The following is a 24,018-nucleotide window of genomic DNA, read 5'->3' on the forward strand; positions in this document are numbered from 1 at the left end:
ATTTGTAGTAGAGACTTGAGAATAGTTGGATAACAGTGGGGGATACAGATGAAATTCACTCCAATGCCAGAACCCCCATATATGTATAGCCATAACAAATCGGGCTGAGCCAAACAGAAAAATGAATATAGCTCATGAAAATCTCCATATGCAGCATTAGAGGCTGCAATCACACCAAATTGCAACATTGACTATTTGAAGCGGAGAAAAAAACTAAGAATTGCAATATTTACTATTTGAAGTGGTAAAAAAACCAAAAAACCAATACTATGCAAATATCCCTCAAGAAATCTATTAAAAGCATTCTCCCCCAGCTTTGCATCCCCACAAGTTCTGGAAATGAAACCGAGAGAAGGGTCATAGAACACCCCACCAATCCCTTACTAACACAATGTTGAATGCCAACAAAATGAAGATCTGTACCATCAACAAAATGAAGATCTGTACCACCAATGTTTATTAGTTCAAAACAAGTAAACATCCAAGCTGTTAGAATTGGGCCAAGACAAAACAAAATGAATTTTTGTAGCAGTAATAAAAAATGAGTGATATGAATGTTTTCCAGATATATAGCAGTGGTTGTCCTTAAAAAATTGGGCCATCCAAGTTGCAAGAAATTATGCCCATCATAAATTCTTCACCAACAATGGATTTCAGATAAAGCTCACTCTGCATATATGATACTTTCAAGTGCAACATATATTCATTTTCATCACAATAATAACATAACACCTTTCACATAACACCTAATAACATAACACCTTTCATACTAATACCATTCAAGCATTCCATATGAAATAGTTCAAAACAAGTGAACATAAAAAATGTCAAACATAGATATGTAACAGCAGATTGTCCTTACAGAACACCCTAAAATAAGGTATCATTCATAATTGTCTAGCCAAACTTTATAAAACACTACTTAACATGTTTCACTAATGTCGTCTGCTATACGATCTCTCAGAGCTGTCATTTCAGATGCCCCTTCACCATCTATGGTATTTTTTTCAAGTGAATCAATTTCAAGCTGTGGTATGATGCCCCCAGTTTGTTGTAAATCCACATCAATCATGGCAAATTCTGCATCAGTTCTTGAAGGGTGCCTCCTAGTAAAGTTGTGTAGTGTTGGGTTTATGTTAGCCACTACTATCTGGACCTGCTTCGGAAATGGATAAGTGGGCATATCATGCAATATAACTCATTTCTTCTTCCAAACTCCAAATGATCGTTCGATTACGTCTCGCAATGATGAATGTCTTTTATTGAATAATTCTTTCTTCCTACGTGCTACACCGCTTGACCTTTCAAAATCTGGGATATGATACTTTGTATCTGGATACGACTTAAGAAACCCCCTTTGTAAGGGATATCTGGCGTCGACCAAATAGTATTTACCTATTGCGTGATGTTTGTTACAAATGGAAGTTCAAAAGAAAATAAATTTTTCAAATATACATACCTAGAGGAGGGTAAGGGAACCCATATGCTTAGTTTCTAGTAGCAAACTTGAAAACAAGGCTATCGTGTGCGCTACCTTCTCATCCAGCCATCACGAAAGTAAAACACATATTGAAATCACACACGACCATGACATTTTGTGTTGGGGATCCACATCGTCCGATGTAAGCGACTTTCTTTGCAGGAGACAGCCATGCATCGACGTGTGTTCCGTCAATAGCTCCAATACAATCTTGTGGTGCTGAAAGTCGTTAAAAATCAATTGTATATTTTTCTTGAAATAGAATATTATGTTGGGCACTTACCTTGATGGGCACCTTACCTTGAAGAAGGGCATGTATCGAGGGTCATTTGCAATTTGTGTGGGAATGATCTGGAATGTTGGATCCTCGGGCTTTACTATCTTATATGCCAGACTCACCGGTGCATTCAAACCAATGGAAAAATATCTACTAATGGGTTCCGAGGAATTTTGGAAGCACTCCATAGCTCCTCTAACAGATTCATTTTGGGATAAGATATACAGGGTAATTGCCAATACCTCTCTGACAGTTATTCTTGATGAGCCGTGTAATCCATGAAAATCCCAAAGTTCATTAAGCAAGTCGAGAAATATCACCTTCGTTATACGGAATATGTTTGCAAACCTTGTCGGGTGTCCATGTAATAACTCCTCGACCCATTTATCTCTAATTTGACTCGATGTCATACAAGGTGTTCGATCAATGTATGTATGATAGTAGTAGTATAGCAAGATGAGTGCGAGAGCGACTTTGCGGCTGTGGTTATGTTGTTCTTCATCCATTCTACAAGATGTGACAAATGTTATTTTTTAAAACATGTTAAAAGTTAAATTGAAGTAATAGGAATGATACTACAACATGAGAAATGAACGAGTACATAAACATAAACTATAATGACGCAAACAAAGAATTGTCTGAATGACTGGTACTAAAATGAAGAGATAGTAGCAAATAGTCCATCACATAATTATTACAATGAGTGATACTAAAATAAAAACAAATGTCAACCCTAATCAATCATTCATAAAAGATCGCAAGTAAGAAAGTCGGAATTCTGGGTCCAAATTCGCGAAGAACTGTCTACGAGTGGAGTTCCCTAACAACTTCACATATTTTAAATACATGGGTTCGTCTTCCTTAACACCAGGATATGTATTTAGGATTTTAAAGCACTCCTGAATTGAGTAGTTGTTTGGTGTTGGTGTTGGTGGTGGTGCAGTCTTTGGTTTGCAGGATTGAAGTATCGTCTCTATGGAACCTCTTACAAATGCGGCTCCAACTTTTTCTTTTCCGCTCGGGGACGCTTTGTACCACCATTTGATTGAACTTCTGTATGGAGTTGACTGGGACCTTCTCCAGATTCACCTATGTGCTCGAGTGCTCGGATGCAATGTCATGTGTTAAACCAACAAAGCTCTGGTTAGTTGGGGTGAAAGCATGACTTCCGGTAGCGACAACACCTACGAACATGCTATCCAACTTTTCCTCTAATATTAGATCAATGTCGCTAAATTTGAATTTTTTTGCAGCTGACACTACCTGTAATATAATAAGAGACATAAATAGTCAAAATCTTAACAAAAATGCAATCAACGCAAAAAGCAAATATAGGTATGTATTTACCGCTAACTTCTCAGCCCACCATTCATCTGGTGCATATATTATCCGCTTAAGTGGATCCTAACCCAATTTTGTTGATCCTCTTTTGAGTTCTTTCTAAATTTTTCAATTTTTTTTCAATTGATCCCATTTGTTTTTAAATTTTATCCGATCGTAATCCCTTCCGGTGAGTTCCTTGAATTTAACGGTTAGGTTATGTCAGCCTTCTTTATTGAAAAGGTGGTCGGCCTATTACCAAACTCGACTTCCCTTACACAAAGATCACAAAATGTCAAGGTGGTCTTTTTATCCCATATCGCCGATGAGCCACATTCTTTAAATTTACTCATTTTGACTGTGAGATGAACAAACTAGCATGAAATTAATGGTGCTCAACAAAAAAATCATATGTACAATAACAATTTGGTAGAAAGAAAGCATAATAATTATATAGAGATGAGCCATTTGAAATGAGTCATTTGAACATATAAATTGCAATTCATACTTCTGTATTACCCTTCAAATATTTTCTATGAATGAAAATATTTTCTATAATGAGTATTAGAAACAGAAGGTGTGACTATATATTCACTATGATACATACATGAAGAATTTAATATGTGCTATGTAATTCCAAAACATTAGCTTCACTTGGTTACATTGTCCACAAACACACAATAAATCATTTAGCAAAACTAATGAGAAGACAAAAGAAGGTCATTTATTAACTTTATATAGTCACCAACAATGAGGTAGGTTTTGGTTTATAGTTAATTTACTAAATAAGCCACTCTTTTTACCTACATATTTTTACTAAAGGTATTCTTTTGACTTCAACAAGTCTACATAAAAATATATTAAATCGATTGAACAATTTACATGCTTTTGCTTCGAGGACCCCTTCATTTACATCATCATATTTTGAATTAAATACTAAAAAATCATTTCCACTTTTTTCCATGCCAAATTTCCAGCACAAGACAGAGGAAGGACTACAATAAGGCGAAGTAATTGCACAGAAATCAATAACATATCCTTGCATAACATTCCTACACCAAGCCACTTCATTTCATTAAAAGAAAAGAAAATCATAATATCTAAAACTTTTAACACATTGCAAGGAGGAAAATAGACATAGAAACTGTAACGTGAAGAGATCCCCCACATTCTAACTTTTTTCATAGCCAAAGCAACAAAAGGAAATCCCCCACATTCACCAAAATCATAGATCAGGCATATGAGATGTTAAAAATAAAGTTCAAATCACATACCTATAATCCATAATCCAGAGATGTAACTGAAGGAGAAAGAGAGAAACAACAATTCTAAATAGTGAAATCACCTCCATATTCACCGAAAAAAATGGATCTACATTTCCACAATAAATATTCATCAACCCTAAACTGGATCTACTAAACAACTCCATATTCACCAATAGCTTCCACAGAAGGAACTTCCAGGAGAAATAAAAGAGGACTAGGACGAGAAGAGCGGAGGGAGGAGCGGAGGGAGGAGAAAACCTTACCAACAGCGGAGGGAGGAGCACAGGGAGGAGATATACCTGCGGAGCGACGACGAAAGACCTGCAGAGCGACGACGAAGGAGAAAGGATCGGAGCGCCAAAAGAAGCCTTCGAACGAACATACCCGAAAAAGAATAGAGGCAGGGGAGTAAAACTTAGGAGTGCAAACGTGGATCCCGGGTTTATCCCCTCGATCCTCATGTAATACAAAATTAAAAACTGTCTTCAAAAATGCGGCTCCACCGCAAGAAACAAACACTAAGGTAAGCTGCCCCAAATGGGCCCTAAATTAGAGACGTCGTTTTCTCTTTCGACGTACTATAAAGACAAATTAAAGACACATCCATCCCTCTTTGGACGTACCTTAAAGACTAAATTAGAGACTAAGCGATCGCGTATCCACTAAATTAGAGATGTCATTTTCTTATAAGCAGTGCAAACGTGCAAAACAAACAGGGCGATGACATTTTCAAAAAGGCCGCCACACTTATAAGTTGCCCCAAACGGGGCCTAAGAGTCTATTTGGGACAACGACAGCTTATTGAATAATCTACTGATAAATTGATTAAAAATAATCTGCTGATAAACTAGGTGCGGTGACTATTACAAATTTTTATATTTTTGTAAAAGCAAGACCGCTACTAGAAAGTTGTCACTGCACCTAGATAGGTGTGGTGTGAAAATGTTGTTTTCAACTTCTTGAAAATGCATAAGCTGCCAAAACGCAGTTTACCCAAACATGTCAGGTAAGTTTTAAAAACGCCACCGTACCAAATAAGCTATCCCAAACGAGTCCGAAATTAGTTTAGAGAATATTTGGGCCAATAAAATTATTTAGCTCAGATACAAAATTAGGCCCACGTGTTGGAATGTGTGTGAGAATTATTGATAAAAAAAGTAAATTAATGAAAAAAATAAATACAATTAATGATTAAAAAATAAATGGGTCTATTGAAAGTGTTTTGGGGAGAGGTATTTTGGTATTTTGTTGTGTAAGTTGTCAAGCCACCTGGTCGGTTAATGCATGTTGACCCATCTTGATCATATGTGATCTTTTAAGGATTTGGGTATGTTGATGACCTAGAATTTAGCAATTTTGGGCTATTTAGATTCCTCTCGTTGAGACTCTCAATTTGACTATAAATATGTCAAATTTAGAGTTAATTTGATAATTTAATTGATTATCCACAATCTTTAATTATGCTTCAACAATTTGATCTGGGCTTGATTCAATCCAGATTGAACCAACTTTGAAACCACTGGGTTCGTTGTCGAAGCGATCATTTTTACTACTAACTTGTTGAAATCGAAACTCAAATGATCTTAATTTTGAATTTGGAAGATCCTTTATATATAAAAAAAAACATCGAGGTTCTGCTTGATAAAAAATTCTTAGCAACACATGTAGTTGTCCCCTTATTTTCAGGCTATACTGCTTGTGTTGTCCAAAAATATAACTTCATACATTCCACAAATTCGTACATTGAGAAGACTTGAGCTATCATAGATGCTCATGGAGTTTCAATCAAATTGTCATTATCTCAAATGGCAATATCGGCAGTCGTCCAACACTTATTTTCCAATGAGTGAAGGACTTCTGCGCAAGTCAAAGGATTGATCTAAAATTCGTTGCAATTCATCACCCTTAAATGAACGGGTACGCTGAAGCAGCTAATAAGCTCATTTTAAATTTGTTGAGGAAGAATGTCGAAGGAGCCAAAGGGAACTGAGCGGATTTACTACCGTCAGTACTTTGGGCTATTTGAACAACACATTCAACGACGACCGATCAAACCCCATTCATGCAGACTCATGGAATGGGGCAATGTTGTTGCCCGAACGACCATCACAATTAGAGGGCCGTCACAACTTCTTCATTAACAGAGAATAATATGTTCAAGTGACAGGAAGCTAACAATGTGGGAGCAATGCTAGCTCTCGATCTTGCAGAAGAAAGGTGAACCAACTCAGCTCTTCGACAGGAAGAAGTGGACAAACAAACCACTCGATACTTCAATAAACACATCCGAGAGAAGATCTTCATCCCGGGAGATTTAGTCCTGAAGAAAGCAAATCCAGTTGCTCGTGGACAGGCGGTCGGCAAACTAGATCAAACTTGGAGTGACCCGTATATAATCAGCCAGTGAATTTCTTAGGGGGCTTCCAAACTTAAGCCTAAGCTGGGATGAAACTACCTCAAACTTGGAGTGGACATGATATGAAGAAATTTTTCCCTTAAAAAATTTCTCAAAATTCTATGTATATGTTAAAAGTATCGTTACCAACAACTTGAAAATTTTCATTTTATCAATACAATGAAATTTGGAGTTGACTGACTTTATTCTAATGATACTCAAGTCTCTTCAACACTTGGGGAACCCGACCTGATCAAATAATGCATAACCGTCGATTTCAACGCTTAGGGAACTTGGATTGATCAATTGATAAGGTATGCATAGAAAACAATCGGTTGTAATGCTAGTAGATCGATTAGTTATTCACACGGTCTTTGAGTTGCAAACCCATGTCTCTAAACTCGGTAAAATAATGTTTTTTGAAATGGTTCTCTGCTCGCTAGTGACAAGATCCGCGAAAGAGTATAGTGTAAATCATCTCAGAAAGAAGTCCTAGTGGTTACCGTCACAGTTAATGACAAGATATGTGCCCAGTGCACGGAGAAACTCAACCTGAACAGAGATTTGATCGATTGAACGAGACAGTGCTAGCATTAATTGAGGTTTGTGAAGAACAACCGATCAAAATACAAAATAATCGATCAATTTTAAAAATTAATAATCGATCGATGTAAATTCAATTGATAGATATTAAAACTATTAGTCGATCTATGTAAAATTACTCCATTTGAGTTTTGGTATTTGTCTTTGGAGGTCATTCAATATCCACAAACGACAAGATCCTAGTGTATAAAAGATCTCCACGGATCCAAGTCTCTCCGAGAGGCAATTATCTGATCGAACAATTTGGATGGAGAACAAACAATTTCTGTCGGTCGACAAATAACGACAAACTCGCTTCCAAGGTGAGCAAACGATAGATAGCTATATGTCTATGACAGACAATTCAAAACAAATGCAGAGAGATAGAATCGAATGTAATATTTATATATATACAAGAATTACAAAAAATGTTTACATCTTCTTACGATAAATTACTTGAAAATAAAATTACAAAAAAGCTCGAAAGTTTAGAAGGATTCACCGAGTCGTCGATCGACCTTCGTCGCTAGAGCTTTCATCAGTTTCTTCGTCTTTTGAAGTATCTCTCACCTTGTCAGGAATAATAGTAGCAAACTCGTCAGGATTGGAGAACTTGGCATCGACCAGGCCATGCTGTATAAATCTCTCGTTGGCGTAATTCATACCGTGTTAAAATTGCTTCACAAGTTCAATCATATGCTCTTTGTTGGAAATGGACGAGGCAACTTTGCTCTCAATTCTTCGTTTTCTTTCAGTAAAACATCTAGCATTTGGAGCAACTCCTTCCTCTCAATGGCAAAGTTATTAAGCTTGACCTCAAGGAGATCTCGATCATCTTGAGCCCTCTTAAGCTAGGCTTCCAGTGAAGCAAGTTTATTTTGGGCTTTGACTGATAAGTTCTCCTCAGAATCCAAAGCCAAAGTATGAAGGTGAGCAGTTTGTGTTGCCATTAACTGAAAATGGGCCGACTGTTGCAGAATCTCCAAGCGACTCAACCTTTTCAGGACTTGATCAAAGTTGTACAACCACACCAATTCTACCAAGACTGGTGGGATTCCCTCGATCTCTACAGAATTAGGAAACTAATCCCTTGAATTATCAACTAAATTGAATTGTCGATCAGTGTCGACCCTCAACCTTTCATCTCCCCCTTTCGTTGGAAGTCATTTGAAGGACTCCCTTTTCCTTTTCAATGAAGGGGGGAGGAGGGATGTTTAAATCTTCCATCGGCTCTTTTTCTTTCCCTTGTCAACGAAGAGCATGTCCCCCGGGAGGTGGTGAGCGATCGTAACCAGTAGACGGTTCTACTTCTTCGAACTCGGATTCAGACAAGGAGATGGGGTGCGGTCGGAGCAGTTTGCTATGGTCCTCTCAAATAGAGCTATGAAAGACGAGTCAACTGCTCGTGAATCTAGCGGAAGGAGAGCAAGTGATTTTTTTAATAATAAAAAATTTTAATAAAATTTTGGTTTGTTAGGTTAAAAAAAATAAAAGCCGAATTGAAAATCGAAAACCAAATATTGAAGTTTTAAAAACCAAAAACCAAAATTTAATTTTGAAATAGAACTGAACTAACCAATCGGATCCGTTTTTTGGTTTTGACCAAATAATGCACACCTCTAGATGAGAGCCTTATTTGGATGAGAGCTGGGCTGATTCCTTCTCTCGATTTAATGGGGTTTCGATCTTTTACTTGGGCGGCCTTCACCAAGTTGACTCCAAGTCTTGCTCCAATAGAGTTGTAGCTGATCAATTAAACCCTTTGGTCTTTTATTGATGTGATTTCTAATCTCCTGCAGGCCATCATTAACCGTACTTCTTCTTTTAATCTATTAAATTTTCTCGAGAATCGTGCTAATGCATTTATGACATATATATATATATATAATTCTCCAATTCTTTTGCTTCTTGAAAGTCATGTTGCGATAAGAATAAGAGAATTTAAATAAAAAATAGATTAATTTATTTTCAAATTCAGTACTTTAATAATTAAACTCTCTAATTTTATGTGTCCGTGGCCCAATATAAATAGGGCATAGTTAGTGCTTTTGTTATCTTCATTGTTAGAGAGTGTGTCACCCAATCAACTAATTCTAGTAACATCTCTATGAAGAACAACAAGAAATCCCTGAACATCATTACTGAGGAAATGCTGGCAAAAGTCTTTGGGTCTCTGTATCTCGAATCCACCAGGAGAAGGAACTCGGCAGAAAGAAATGACTGGAGAGAGGTAGTCACCCAAAGGCTGAGAAGCTGATGTGTAGAAAAGCATTCTTATTTCTTTTATATTTTGCACAATTTTTATGGATGAAATTGCACTTTATAACAGGGTGTTTTATATTTTTCTTGCAGGTACAATAGATTGTAAAAGTGAAATAAAGTGGAGAAGAAATAGAGCAAAAAGAAACCTAGGGGATTCCTACCAAGCTCTCCTACCAAAAAGGAAACTAAACTTTAATTTTTATATTGGGCGCCTGGTCGCTCCTACCAAGAAACTTGGCGCCACTTTCTTGGGCGCCTAGATGCACATGCCCGAATGAACAGATAGAGATGTTGGAGCCTGGACACCTAAAACTACCTGAGCAATTTTTCAGTAGTTAATCCTACACGATTTGGGGAGTTATACAGACGATATAAAGGGCTTCTAGGGATATGTTTGGAAAGAAGAGCACTTCTGAAGCGAAGGAAGAAAGTCCATGTGAAGTCTAGGGTTATATTTTAAGTTAGATTTGCTTTTACTTGGAGATTTTTGTGAGATTAGTGAGTTGTATTAGAGGGAAGACATTCAACACTGCAATGAGAATTGGGAGATCCTTTAAAGAGAAAATTTCAGTACTTTGTAAAGAGAAAATAGCTAAGTATTGTGTTCTATTTTGTATTATAATTTGTTTGTAAACACAATTCTATTGGATTTGCTTTATTTCAAAGATGTGTTGTGGTGTTCTCTTCATGATTTGTTAGTAGTCTTTACCTTTTCTCTTATGGTGAATACGCAATATGTGTAGGAATGGTAGCATACTTTTAAATTAGGTTTTAATCTTTAGTGTGAGAGTATTCTTCAAAAATTCATTTACTTTTCATTCTAATAAAATGATTACTTAAAATGACTTGTGAACCATATTACTCGGGAGAGCTATGGAAGAACGATTAGAGTATTCATGCTAAACTATAGAGAGATGCATATAGATAGGGAAATAATTTTTGATCGATTCAAATTGGGTTTAAGGAATTAAAACCAGTTAATCAAACTTCTCTATGCACTCGAGATAGGATAAAGAAGAGAGCTGCTCCTATTTGTCACTAGCTGCAATTACACTTTAAAGTATTCATTTCCTACACATCACTAATACCATTGCAATGAATGATAGCTTTATAACTTGATTATCACCACTTCAAATATATTTAATAAAATTTCCGTAAGAGTAAACTTTCAAGAGTAATTTATAATTCAGTATGACTAGTTAGCACAACTTAAAACCAACTTTACTTTCAAGCTAAGGCTGATTTTAACATGCTAGAACTTCTTTTAAGTCTAATTGTCTCACTCCTTGTGGAATCGATATTTCAGACTCAAAATCAAATATAAATCAAATATTAATAATAGGTTGTGTGACACCCCTGCACTTAGAATTATGGTGTGTCAAGTATTTTGACACTGCTACAGGGCGTATTAGAAGCCCTGAACAAAGAAGCAAATCAAAAGGAGCCAGCCTGAGGGTATGAAGAGACCCAAGGGTACAAAGAAGCCAGGAGAAAGGAGTAAATTTAAAAATGTAAAATTCTACTTTTTTACAATTTTTAACTCAAATGAACCCGTTAATTGCTTTGACCATGATTTGGAATTTGAAATTAATAAACATTGGCATTTCACTTGTTTGGACTTCTCCTTTGCTACCAAACCATATTATCCCTCTATTGAAAAGAGAACTACGACAAACATCTAGCAATGATTGTTATCAGTCGACGCCAACAATCTTTTTGATGACACTCTTCAATCCACAACATTAGATGCTAGCTGACTAATATCATTTTATATCAAATAAATTTAAACAGATTATGATTGGGGTAAAAGACACATTAATGTCAACCAAATAAATGAGCATATAAAACCATGCAAACTCTAATTATCAACTCAAATAGGAACTTCACAAACACCACAACTAGATTAATATCCTTAAGCAGCACCAACACAAATCCTCACAAAAGAAAATTACACCAGCGTTTCTTCCACAACAACTACTATTTCTTACTCATAAGCCAACTCTGAAACTCTCTCCAATTCTGTAGGAAAAGAAAGACTTACATACATTCCACTTAATTTCTATGTATTTATATATGTAACACCTAAACTTTAATTTTTACATGTGCCACCATATCTTTGAATGAAAAGATGTAATTCATTTTTTAAAAGTTACAAAGAATTAGCAGGCTTAGCAGGCACAAATAAAAAAGAGAGAGTGATGTTTGGTGTTAGATATGTAAATACAGAGGAATTGAGTGGTATGTTTGTAAATACCTCAATAAGAAAACTATAACTAGCGCTCCATGCACGCAGGGCCTGGTGTCATCTAGTTTCTCTAATCATTGACTACGCCGATAATAATAGCTGCGCATCCAAGTCACAGAGAAAGAAGTAAAGCTGTGTTCCGCAGCACAAATCGTTTTAAATGCAGAAATATGATATTGACAGCAAAGCTTACATGAAGATATTAATGCCGTATATTGAAGAATATTTACGAAGAAGACGCTCTATTGTGTACCATTCTGATCGCTGAGATCCATCTTGATAACCAATCCGTGGCATATGAATAGATGCTACAAAAATACCCCAAAAAAAAAATTAATAATAAAATAAAAACTACAGCAGAGCGATAAAGACTTTCCTGCAAAATGCTTGTAAATGCTAATTTGGTTGTTTAAATGATGAAAATGACTCTAAAGAAATGCAAGTGCGCCGACGACGATCTGGCTTTGATAGCGATTGCATTTTGATGGTTGTCCAACGGCGAAAACAACAAGCGCCAACGACCTTGCAACAATGGTCTGATAATAGTGGCGGTCAAGTGTAAACAATCTAGAGCTGGCAGTGGCAACCGAGCTAGCTGGTTTAACGTTGATGTCAATCGAGTGCCAATAATCTAACAATGACAATGGCAACCAGGCTAGGTGGTTTGGCAATTGCAATAGTGGCGGCAATCAAGTGCCAATAGTCTGAAGATGATAATCTCAACAAAAAGCTATGATAGTCTGGAGATTGTGGCAACGGCAAGGCGACGGTGAAGACGACTAGGCAACAGTGGAGGCCGGCAAATGCTAGTGGTCTAGCAACAATGATGGCCATTGAGATATTTTAGTCTAGCAACAAACAGTAGAGCAAGGATAGTCTGGTGGTGATAGCGGTGGCTGTTGGTTGATGGTAGTCCGACGATGCCCACGACAGCTAAGTAATGGTGGGTAGCTAGAGCTTATTAATCCTCCAGGTTTCGAAGCTCCATTTACTCTACTCCTAAAAGTCCAAATTCCCTTTCATGAAGAGGTCAACATTTATTTATACATTTTGAGTGACATTCTTCATAAGTATTATTTGAATCTGGACCAATTCATTAGACATATTAGAAGGATCTTCTATTGTGTGGCGGTCAAGACCCCTAGTTCCTACGAATAGAAATATATTTTTCCTAAAAATAAGGTGTTAATTGTCCAAGTTGGACAGAATGAGTTCAGATGCAATTAAGACCCGTAGTTCCTATGGCAAGACACCTATCATGCCTTGAAAAATGTTACGAGCGTCATTTTTGAACAAACCAAGTTATGAAAGAATCAAGTTTCATAGTTCTTATGACGGACGAAGCACATGTCTTCCCTTGAAAAAAAAAAAAAGTTGAGTGTCATTGTTAAATAGACCAAGTCTATAGGCAGCCAAAGCATGTCGTTGTACAGCTAGGCACTTGTCTTCCCTTTAAAGAGGTGGTAATCGTTCTCTTCATATAGACTAAATTTGGAGGTGATCATAGTAATAAAATAATTTAAAAATAAATAAATAAAAATAATCAAAATAACTATGTTAAATTAATAAAATAAATTTAAATAAAAATTATTAATGATAAGGTATTAATTAACATTAAAAATAATTTAATTTAACTTAATAATAATACTAATAATTAAAATTTTAATAAGGTAATTTAAAAAAACCCCTAAAGCAGTACTGATTGCCGCTTAAAAAGACAAATAAATCTATGACTTATTGCCCTTAATCAAGCGAAAAAGAGAGAGCAAGAAAGAGAGAGAGAGAGCAAATGAGAAATAGAGAGAGTGCAAACAAAGAAAGGAGTGAACAGTGAGTGATCGAGCAAGAGATCGAGAGAGCAAAGGTATGCGAGCCAATGGTGCATTAGCAAGATGCTTGCGTAGGCCGAGCGGCTTGAGCGAAGCTTTCAAGTGTGGGATAGTAGTTGCTCGTGATCTATGACGAATGAGTTGAACCTAATTCAAGTATGATTTTTGATATTGAATGCTAGAAATTTCTTCCTCAATTATTTTCTAGAATGTGAAGACATATTTCTAGAAAATTTTCTATGAAATTTATAGACCATAATTTTAATTTTAGCTTACAGGTTAACTATAAGTTAACAATTTAATTTAAAAAGTTAATTGAAAAAATTCTTGATAATTAAAGGGAACCCTAAGTGTAATTTAACAAGAGAAGTTTAGAATAATTATAAAGAAAGTAGAAGGATATTGGATTATGTATAATCCTAAATATTATTTGATAAATACGAAATTTTGGCAAATGAATTATAGCCAAAACATTTAATAAGAATAGGTACTAGTAAACTTATAATCCCACTAAATTGATTTGAATTGCAATAATATATTGTAGAAAATCTTAAGAAAAACTATTTGTTTTCAAATATAATATATATATATATATATAAGCAACGAAGCTTATTTGAATTAATTATAAAAAAAAGGTTTATTTGCATTTAGCTAATTACATAAAATTTTAAATTTTCTTTAATATGCAGTTCTGGCGGAAATAAAAGCATATTATACATATATATAAGATTAGAGTCATGAAACAAAAAAGAAAAAACGTGGTTCGAGCGGAAATACAAGAAATTTAAAAAGTTCAATATCACTTATATAAGAGAAAGAAAAAGTAAAATAATTTATTATCCATGTCCAATAAAGCAAATACCAGAATTTTGAGAAGCAGATGCAGAGGCTTTTGAGAGGCTTTTTTCCAGATCATCTAAAGAGATATTGCTCCGTGGAACCTTCCGTCTGGAATTATATGATTGTACCACAGCTAAGGCCACCCAGAGAGGAGCCTCGGTCATGATGTTGTTTTCTCCATCTGACCCGCAAAAGAGAGAAAAATCTTAACAATCAATAATGAACAACAAGAAATATAAAATTAACACAAGAAAACAAAGCATGAAAGTCAAAAAAAAGGCCCAGGATTCACTAAAATGGAGTATACATCCTGATGTAGGTAACCCAAGATTCATTAAAACGGAATGTACATCCTGATGTAGCTAACCTGAGGTGCATTTCATTTTATTTAGTTTATACTAACCCTAATGCATTTTCTTTTCCATTCATTCCTTCCAGGTGCCATTGGCGTTAATTAGACTTTTAACTAAATCAAATATCCATAAAGTATTTAGATCAAATGCAACTACGAGACATCATTAAGAGCATAGTATATGCCAAACTTTATTCAATATAATCTAAACTTCTTAGGCCCAATTATTAATAATGAGAATTGTGAATTACAAAGCCAAATAAAATTAAATCTTAAAATATTCCCCCAAATATTCATGTGCGGTTAATTTAGTTCCAAAATATCAAATTTCTCCAATTTAATCCTTCAATTATACAAAAATCATTCAAAATAATCTCTCATATGGAAATTGTTATACAAAACTGATTCCAATCTAATCCATCAATTGCACAAAATTGATTCTAATAGCTCTGAGGAAGCATTTTAAATTAATTTTGTATATTTGGTGTAGTAAACAAGAGAAATGTAATATTCTAGAATCAAATTGACCACATACAATAATCATGGGCTATAAACTCGATCACTAGTAAAACTGTTTGTGTGGTTGCAATAGTTCGAAGAAAGTATGAGAAACAATAGGGTTTGGTTGACCATTGACAATGCAATTGAGTATAAAACCATGAAAAGTATCCTAATTATTTGTGTTACACAAACAATTGGGATACGGCTAATAATGCTACTGTTAATGATGATGGCAATAGCCTACTAATAGCCTTTCATTCATTATCACAAGTTCCAATATGATTCTGTACCAAAGGAGTTGCAAAAGTATTCTAGAGACTTCTAATTAAATACAAAATGCATATTCACAAAAAACCTTAGTAACAAACTTAAGAACTCAAAAACCTTAAAAAGTAAGAGCATTAAAACTAGTTATAAAAGATACAACAACAACAAGCCTTTATCCCACTAAGTGGGGTCGGGTACATGAATCCTTTTTCTCTATCGTGGCTTATTGAGTGTCATATATTTATTTAAAAATTAGTTATGAAGGATGTGGATTAAAAAAAAATAAGAACGACAAATGAAAGCAACTTTGGGGAATGTGATGATGATATCAATGGCCTTATGCATAAGGGGCTGGGGGAAGAGATTTCATTTCATGTAAAATTTAGTTCAATGAATAAAGATAGATGAGCGTCACGGTCTCAATTTCTACAACGAAAAAAAAAAAGGAAGTAACAAAGAAGCATCTGAAAAACTTGGGAGGGTATTAGTGGGAGGGAAGCCACCAAATTTAGATGAGTAACCACATAACTGATGTCTTCCGATGGATTGTCTCCACTGGCAATCAATAAATATAAAAGCAAAATGCATGCTAGTAAGCCATCATAACTCATTCCTTTGGTATAATCTGCTAAAAATACAGTAAATTCATGTCTTGTTGATTGTAAAATGAGTCAATTTAAAAGATTTGGATTTGCAATCCTAAAATGACAGGTTTTTTTAATTATTTTTGTAATCATAAAATGGATCTAAGATAGATATAAAAGTGATTAACAAATGTTAAAATCATTACATGGATGTCCTAATCCTTATGAGATACAATTTCTATGATGCAATTAGGTTTGAAGAATTACAAGAGAGACAGATCTCCTTTTACAAATATAGACTTATTTTTCTAATGAATGATTTCCCTTCCCCTTATTTAACATCTCATCTATCTCCTTTTCGATATTTTTCAGAATTTTTCTGACAATAATACTGTGTTTAGTTATATATGTTACAATCTTGATTTTTGTTGATTGATTGAATTCCAATCACATGCATGGCTTTATTGATTCATAATCTAGCCATTAATTCGTAGTGCCATAAATCTTTCATCAATATTTAATAGTTTTGGTGTGATAACTTGTTTTTAGTACATTTTGTATGTTTGTTGCATGATTTTATGCATCTCGTGTAAGATTCACAAAAGAAACTCTAGATCCTAAAACATCCTGCGTCAGATAGCCCGCGAAGATCTGAGCATATATCATTCACAAAATTCCCCATGTTTTTTGTCCAGTAAAGAAGTCCAATTCTCTAAACCGCCTTCAATATAGGGGTGGAACCAATTTCAATCTTAAGGCCAGGCAAATATACAAAATGTTGAAATTTTTTAAGTATTGGGTAAAAAAAATGTTGAGATGGCAGAATTACTAAATTGCCTGAATAATATAGAAAAAATATTAAATTTTCTATCATTTGTTGAGAAATTTCAAATTTCATGGTGGGTAATCGCCTAGGATAGGCTTAAACTAGTTACACCATTGCTTCAATATAAAAACACACAAAAAACTAGACAATATATGCACAAACTAATACGCATGCATATAAGCATACTATACTACTATGCTTGGAGAAAAAAAAAGTTCTCAAACGCATGCATTTATTCTTTACTGATTCAGAAGACAATGCACATGTACTCAATTATATTTAAGCATGCATCACTTCAGAAGCCTAAAAGGAAAAGCACAAGAAAAAAAGCACTCAAAGTTGTATTGATTTCAAAGTATTTCCATTGTAATTATAGATGATAGGAAGAAATGAGGTTCTTAAATCACAGAGCATTAACATGAGTAAAGAATAACCATTCAACTTCATTAAATGCAGATCACCCATATGAAGATCTCCAAATTTGAAAGCCCGGTGATAAGCATCTGGAATACTTGCTGAGAGATTCGCCAGTGCAGTGAACATGCCTCCACGACCCCAGTTTCCAGAAGTATCCAGACAGCTGAAAAAAAAAATTCTGGTAGTTAAATTGCAGAACAATAATCACTTGTATGCAAGAAAGAATCCCCAAAGAGGTTTTAATATTTATCCAATATAACGGAAAATAGGTTGAAAGACACCCTATTGACGGAACCAGAGATGAGCAACATGGATTTGCTTGAATAGGTGGAAAATCTTAAATTGCGGGTAGGAATAAAACTTGCCAAGTGAATAATCTACCAAATCCTTCAAATAGATTTATGGATCTTTCTATTTTCAACTCAAATACATAAACCATAAGAAAAAAAAAAGAAATTATAGATGTTCATGGTCTAGCACCTCATCTTGGGGAGCTCCAGTATTATTTGTGAAGAAGAAGGAAGAGAGTTTTAGGATATGTATTGATTACAGGGAGTAATAAACTCCGTTAAAAATAAATATCCACTGTCGAGGATTGACGATTTGTTTGATCAGTTGGAAGGGGCTTCAATATTTTCAAAGATTGATCTGAGGACAAACTATCACCAGTTGATGATTACAGAAGAAGGCATAGCGAAGACCTTTTATAGGACTAGATATGGGCATTATGAATTCATGGTGATGTCATTTGGACTAACTAATGCTCCAGAAGTTTTTATGGACCTGATGAATAAGATCTTCAGGCAGTTTTTGGCCACTTTTGTGATCTTCTTTATAGGTGATATTCGGGTGTATTGAAAGGAAGAAGCCAGTGATGCAAATCATTTACATGTTGTGTTACAAGTTTTATAGGAGAATACACTTTATGCCATATTCTCTAAATCTGAATTTTGGCTTAAAGTGTGGCTTTTCTTGTGCGCATTATCAATGGAGATGTCATATCTGTGGATCAGAATAAGGTGAAGGCGATTGTAGATTGGTCAAAGCCTACTATCATTACTGAGGTCAGGAGTCTGGTTGGCTATTACCAGAGATTTGTTGAGGCATTTTCACATATTGCTATGCTAATATCAAGGTTAATTCAGAAAGCGGTGAAGTTTGAATGGTCAGATCATTGTGAAGAGGCTTTTCAAAAGATGAAGACTTGTTTAATGTCTGCTCCAGTTTTGGTCATTCCTTCAGGTTCTGATAGGTTTCAGATTTTCCATCTTTGAGGGGTTTGGGATGTGTACTTATGCAGCATAGTAAAGTCATTGCATATGCATCATGACAATTGAAAATTCAAGAAAAGAACTATCCTAGCATAACTTGGAGCTTGCTGCAGTTGCATTTGCACTCAAGATATGGATGCATTAGTTGTATGGAGTTTGACGCGAAGCTTTTACTAGCCACCAGAGTTTAAAATATATCTTCACTCAGAAAGAGTTGAACCAGAAGCAGAGGAGATCACTACAATTTATTAAAGATTGTGATTTAGATATTCAGTATCATCTAGGAAAGACAAATGTAGTGGCAAATGCGTTGAGTAGAAAAGTTTCAGATAATTTGAGCTATTTATTTTCTCAACAGAATCAGTTAATTAAAGATCTAGAGAGCTTGAAGCTATCTATAGTTGATTCTGGTGATGAAAGCAAGGCTCAAGTATATCAGTTGACGGTGCAACCAACTTTAAAGGACAGAATTGGAGATTCTCTAGTCAGAGATAACAGTATTCAGAAAGTTCTAAAACAAGTTCAGACAAGCAGTTTAGAAAAATATGAGCTCGATCAGAATGGTTTATTGATGTCTAAAGGCAAGGTTTATGTTCTAGATGCTAATGACCCGAGGAAGGAAATTCTGGAGGAAGCATATTTATCTAAATATATTATTCACACAGGAAGAAATAAAATGTATCAGGATCTCAAAGAAGCATTTCGGTAGCTATGATTGAAGAGACGTGTGAAAAAATTTGTGGTCAAATGTCATTCATATCAGCTAGTGAAGACAGAGCACAAGAATCATGGAAGTCAATTGCAACATTTACGATTCCAGAGTCGAAATGGGAGGACATTGTAATGGATTTTGTGATTGGTTTGCCTAGATCTCGTTAAAGTCGTGATGCCATATGAGAAATTGTCAATTGACTGACTAAATCTCCTCATTTTCTGCCTATTAAACATACAATCCCAGTTGAGAGGCTAGCCAAATTATATGTGGATCATATTATGAGATTGCATGGAGTGTCGAAGTCTATAGTTTTTGATAGAGATAACAAGTTTCCAGATTGTAGAAAAAGGTTCAGGAAAATTTGGGCACTCGACTGACTTTCAGTACAACATTTCTCCCTCAGATAGACAGTCAGTCTGAGAGGACAATTCAAACCTTGGAAGACCTACTAAGGTTGTGTGTCATTGACTTTAGTGGAGGTTGAGAATCACATATACCTTTAGTAGAGTTTGCCTATAATAATAGTTACCAGGCTAGTAATGGGATGGCTCCATATGAAGCCTTATATGGAAGGAAGTGCAGGACACCTTTATGTTGGACCAACAAGGGTGAAAAAAAGATCATTAGAGCTGATTTGGTTAATGATGCTACTGAGAAGATTAGACTGATCAGGGATAGACTAAAGACAATACAAAATGGGCAGAGAAAACATTATGATGTCAAGCACAAACCTGTAGAATTTGAAGTTGGAGAGTTTGTGTTTGTCAAATTCTGTCCATTAAAGTGTGTGCAATATTTTGGGAAGACAAGAAAGTTGAGCCCCAGATTTGCCGATCCATTTGAGATTGTGGAGATGATTGGGAAGGTGACTTACAAATTGGCTTTACCAACTCATATGCGAAGAGTACATAACGATTTTCGCATTTCTTCACTGAAAAAACATATTACAAATGAAGTCAGTAGGGTGATAGCGGACTCAGTTAACATTTAACCTGATTTGACTTAAATTAAGGAGCCGAAAAGGATTATGTATTATGAATGTGAAAAAGTCGCGAAACAAAAAGATCCCTTCTGTGAAGATTGTATAGAGGCATGGGTCGGAGAAAGATGTTATTTGGAAAAAGGTCTCTAAGATGCAAGAAAAATATCCATAACTTTTCAATTGAGGTGCGTTCACTTTCATGTTTATTTTCGAATTTCGAGGAAGAAATTTTTATAAGGATGGAGATTTAATAACAAAAATAATAAAAATAAATATAATAATAGCAATTAATTGAGTAGGCACGAAGAATAAGCACCCCTTCGGTTAAGACTTGAGAGTCATATTATTCCTCATTCGAACAAATGTAAAGAACAAGCGAGAGAAAACGAGAAAAATCGAGAAAGGAGGTTGTGTCCTAGCCGAGTAAGGAAGAAGTCTAAGGAGAAAGAAGAAGAAACCATAGGAGAAGGGTAACAGCTTCGGTGCAGCGAATAAGAGGAGAAAAAAGAAGAAGAGGGGAATTCAACGATTTCATGCATAAGACAACGTCGATCCATAATAGTGCGCGTGGAAGGAAGGCGAATGACTTGGCACTGTGCTCGTGTGCAGAGATTGAAAGAGGTAAGCAGACCCTTGTGTTGTGCTCACGTGGAGGAAGAAAGGAGGCGAGATAACAGCATTGAGCTCGTGTGTTGAGTTGAAGTCGAGCCCTAGTTGAGCGACTTCGACATTGTTGTCGAGCGGCAGAGGAAGAGAAGGTAGAAACAAGCGGTGGTGGCAAGCTCTATTGGGACGAACTGTGACAGAAGGAGGAAGAAGAAAGAGCTCATGCGGCTTGGTGGGGGACACTATTACAGAGGATGATACATAAAGGTATGTTTAATATTTTTTTATACGTTAATTAATATATTATTATATAAATAAAGTTATGTGTATATTGCGTGTCACGTGTTTGTGAGTTTGAGTTTAATTAAATAAGTATTGATGAGAAGTTTTATTGAATCATGATCCTAATAAAGATATTTTCGGCTTTGAAGAAGAATGATAGAAGGAACACTGTTGCTATGTATTTTTATGATGATAGCTTTTTTTTACTATTTTTGTCAAATATTGATTTATTGTTCTGTTCTGGATTGGAATGTTGTTGATGAATGATTTAAATTTTATTGCACTTATGGATTAGTAGCTCTTTTATATGTATTGGATGTTTTAAAAATGTGGATAGTTAAATGTTAATATCGTCTGACCGTAGTTCCTGCCTTAATTAATTATAAGCACCGGATCGGGTCGTGACACACATATGGTCTTGTGATAGTGTATGGTTTTTCAAAACCTATAGTAGCATTCCAATCCATGAAACTTGTCATAAATCAACTCTTCTAGTGTTGTTTCTTTCTTGTTAATTCACACACTTAATAACATATTAATAAGCAGCCAATTTTTTTCCTTAACCTTTCAAGGCTCATAAAAACCTTTATTTTGATACATCAAAATGAAAAACTTTGCTCCAACAATTGGGCCAGCATCATCATCAACAACAATGACCATATGTCTAACTGTATGGGGTAAATTTTATGAGTACTCCTTTTGTTATTGCCAATGTATTGCATGAAGAGTTAAATCTATATTATTCAAATCAATTTTAACTTTTTTCTTTAATATCTTAGGTCTACCGCATTTATTCCTAATAATTCAACACTAATTTATCTACCTATTTCATAGATGATCTCACAATTACATACTAGTGCTGTACTTTCCTATGCTGACAATTTATGTTCCCTTTGATTACTTCTGTAACTTTTTTATACTTTTTTATCTAGGATAATAGTGATGGTGGATATAACATTTTGGCAGTGTAGAAGCCCTAGTATCATCATCATCATTAGCCTTTGTTCAACTACTTGGGGCTAGTGTGATGACTCCTCATTTTTTACTCATTCTAGTTGAGTGTTATTTGAGTTGTTAAACATATTCTACATAAATGAATTTGAATAATTTCTATCTCCATGATTTTAAGTTTACCCCTTTTTCTTCATTATCATATGTAATATCAAATTTAAAAGTGTTTATATTAGAAGATTGGAGTGGCAACTATTGAAGATGACTCAGAAATATTTTTTGTTGTTTTGACGTATGCAACAAGGGTAAGGAAATATGATATTAAATTATTTTTCCTTATTTTGTCATACATCGATCTTAATATTGTTATTTATGCTACTATCAACATTCAAAACCCCTAGTGTGCGAAGAATAAATAGAATCACATGGCTGGCCTTCATGAAGGGTGTATCCTTACGTTCTCTGACCTATCCATCTCATTGTTAGTTCATTTTCCTTCAACAAAATTCTTCATATTTTACATTGTCACCATAACTTGCACCCAATAGGAAGAATCTTAAAAGGAACTCTTTGATCTGTTCATCACCAGGTTTCAGCTCTACTGAATATTCCATCTACCATTACACCAAAACCTAAATAAAATTCTTTGTCAAAATTCACAGTATGATGCTGCGAAAAAGATATCAAACAACTAAAAAGGTGAAAAGAAATCAAACCAAAGATCACAAATACCAAATCATTGAACAGGTCCACAAATTTCACATTTGAATGATTCCAACACGTAGATGACAATCTCTTGCCCCAACTTCATAACTTCTAAACTGACAGAAAGTAGCATAGAAGATTCTAAGTTGAAATGAACAAAACTTATAAATTTCCAGAAGTTCAAAAATCAATAAAAATTGTGTTGTCTGCATGTGCACGCATACCTGTCTGAAAAATGTAATAAGAATTTTTGTACATATATGTAAAGTTATTTGTGCTTGTTAGCATTTTCTTTGTTTGCATATCAAGATGTATATTATCACAGAACTTAGAAATATAGCCAACCTGAATATAATAGCAGGTTTTGATGGACAAACTCTGTTGGGTTTAGTACAATCACCATACACAAACTGAATAGATCCATAATCTGAAATCAAGTCGTTCTCAACTATGACATCAGGCTCATTAACAGCAAATGAGTGGTAACCAAGGGCTTCCCATTTGGCTAGTTTCTTCTCTTCTGCCTTCCTTCTATCAGCTTCTTGTTTTAGATGCCTTTCTTCTAACGAATGTTTCCTCTTTTGAAATTCCTCAATAGAATTCTGAGCAGATGCACCAACTTCTTTGAATTTCTCAATCCAAGATAGGTAAGAATCTTCATCAAGTTCAAGTTCAAAATTAAAGGATGTGGCCTTTTTGCACAAAATATCTATAGGATTAATTTCAAATATGCGACCATCCTTGTTTAGCTGCTCATAATTACGCATCTGTACTACTTTTTCTGTCATTGAACTCAATTTCCCCATGTTTTCCACATTGCAATTGTTGGTATTATTATCTGTGGGATCAAAAACTTGTAAACCAAGAATAAGAGATCGCATGTCGCCAGCTTCAATCCAGTCATCCTTCCCTGCCTTATCGTGTTCAGTTTCTCGACTCATAACATTTTTGCTGAGCTGCAACTTCCTCTCAGCTCTCCTCATTATGACCTGACGCATTATTCCACACCATAAGTACAAACAGAATATTAGATGGTAATAAGGTATCATTCATATGTTGCCTTC

General features: G+C 35.1%; 1 protein-coding gene across 3 annotated transcripts in view; it reads right to left on the reverse strand.

Annotated features, from left to right (window-relative positions):
• Positions 1-11,436: 11,436 nt before the first annotated feature.
• The window catches only part of LOC110029372 (probable helicase CHR10), a 62,890-nt gene continuing 50,308 nt past the window's right edge, over positions 11,437-24,018 (reverse strand). For all 3 annotated transcript variants that reach the window (XM_020731636.1, XM_020731634.1, XM_020731637.1), the window contains 5 exons: positions 23,300-23,943; positions 17,460-17,605; positions 14,518-14,676; positions 12,020-12,134; positions 11,437-11,925 (listed from right to left, as the gene is read on the reverse strand). In XM_020731636.1, the coding sequence (XP_020587295.1) occupies positions 11,901-11,925; positions 12,020-12,134; positions 14,518-14,676; positions 17,460-17,605; positions 23,300-23,943 (1,089 nt within the window). In that variant the 3' untranslated portion in view covers positions 11,437-11,900. The remainder of the gene's footprint in view (positions 11,926-12,019; positions 12,135-14,517; positions 14,677-17,459; positions 17,606-23,299; positions 23,944-24,018) is intronic.

The sequence above is a fragment of the Phalaenopsis equestris genome, unplaced genomic scaffold, assembly GCF_001263595.1.
Source record: "Phalaenopsis equestris unplaced genomic scaffold, ASM126359v1 Scaffold000568, whole genome shotgun sequence".
NCBI classification, from domain to species: Eukaryota; Viridiplantae; Streptophyta; class Magnoliopsida; order Asparagales; family Orchidaceae; genus Phalaenopsis; species Phalaenopsis equestris.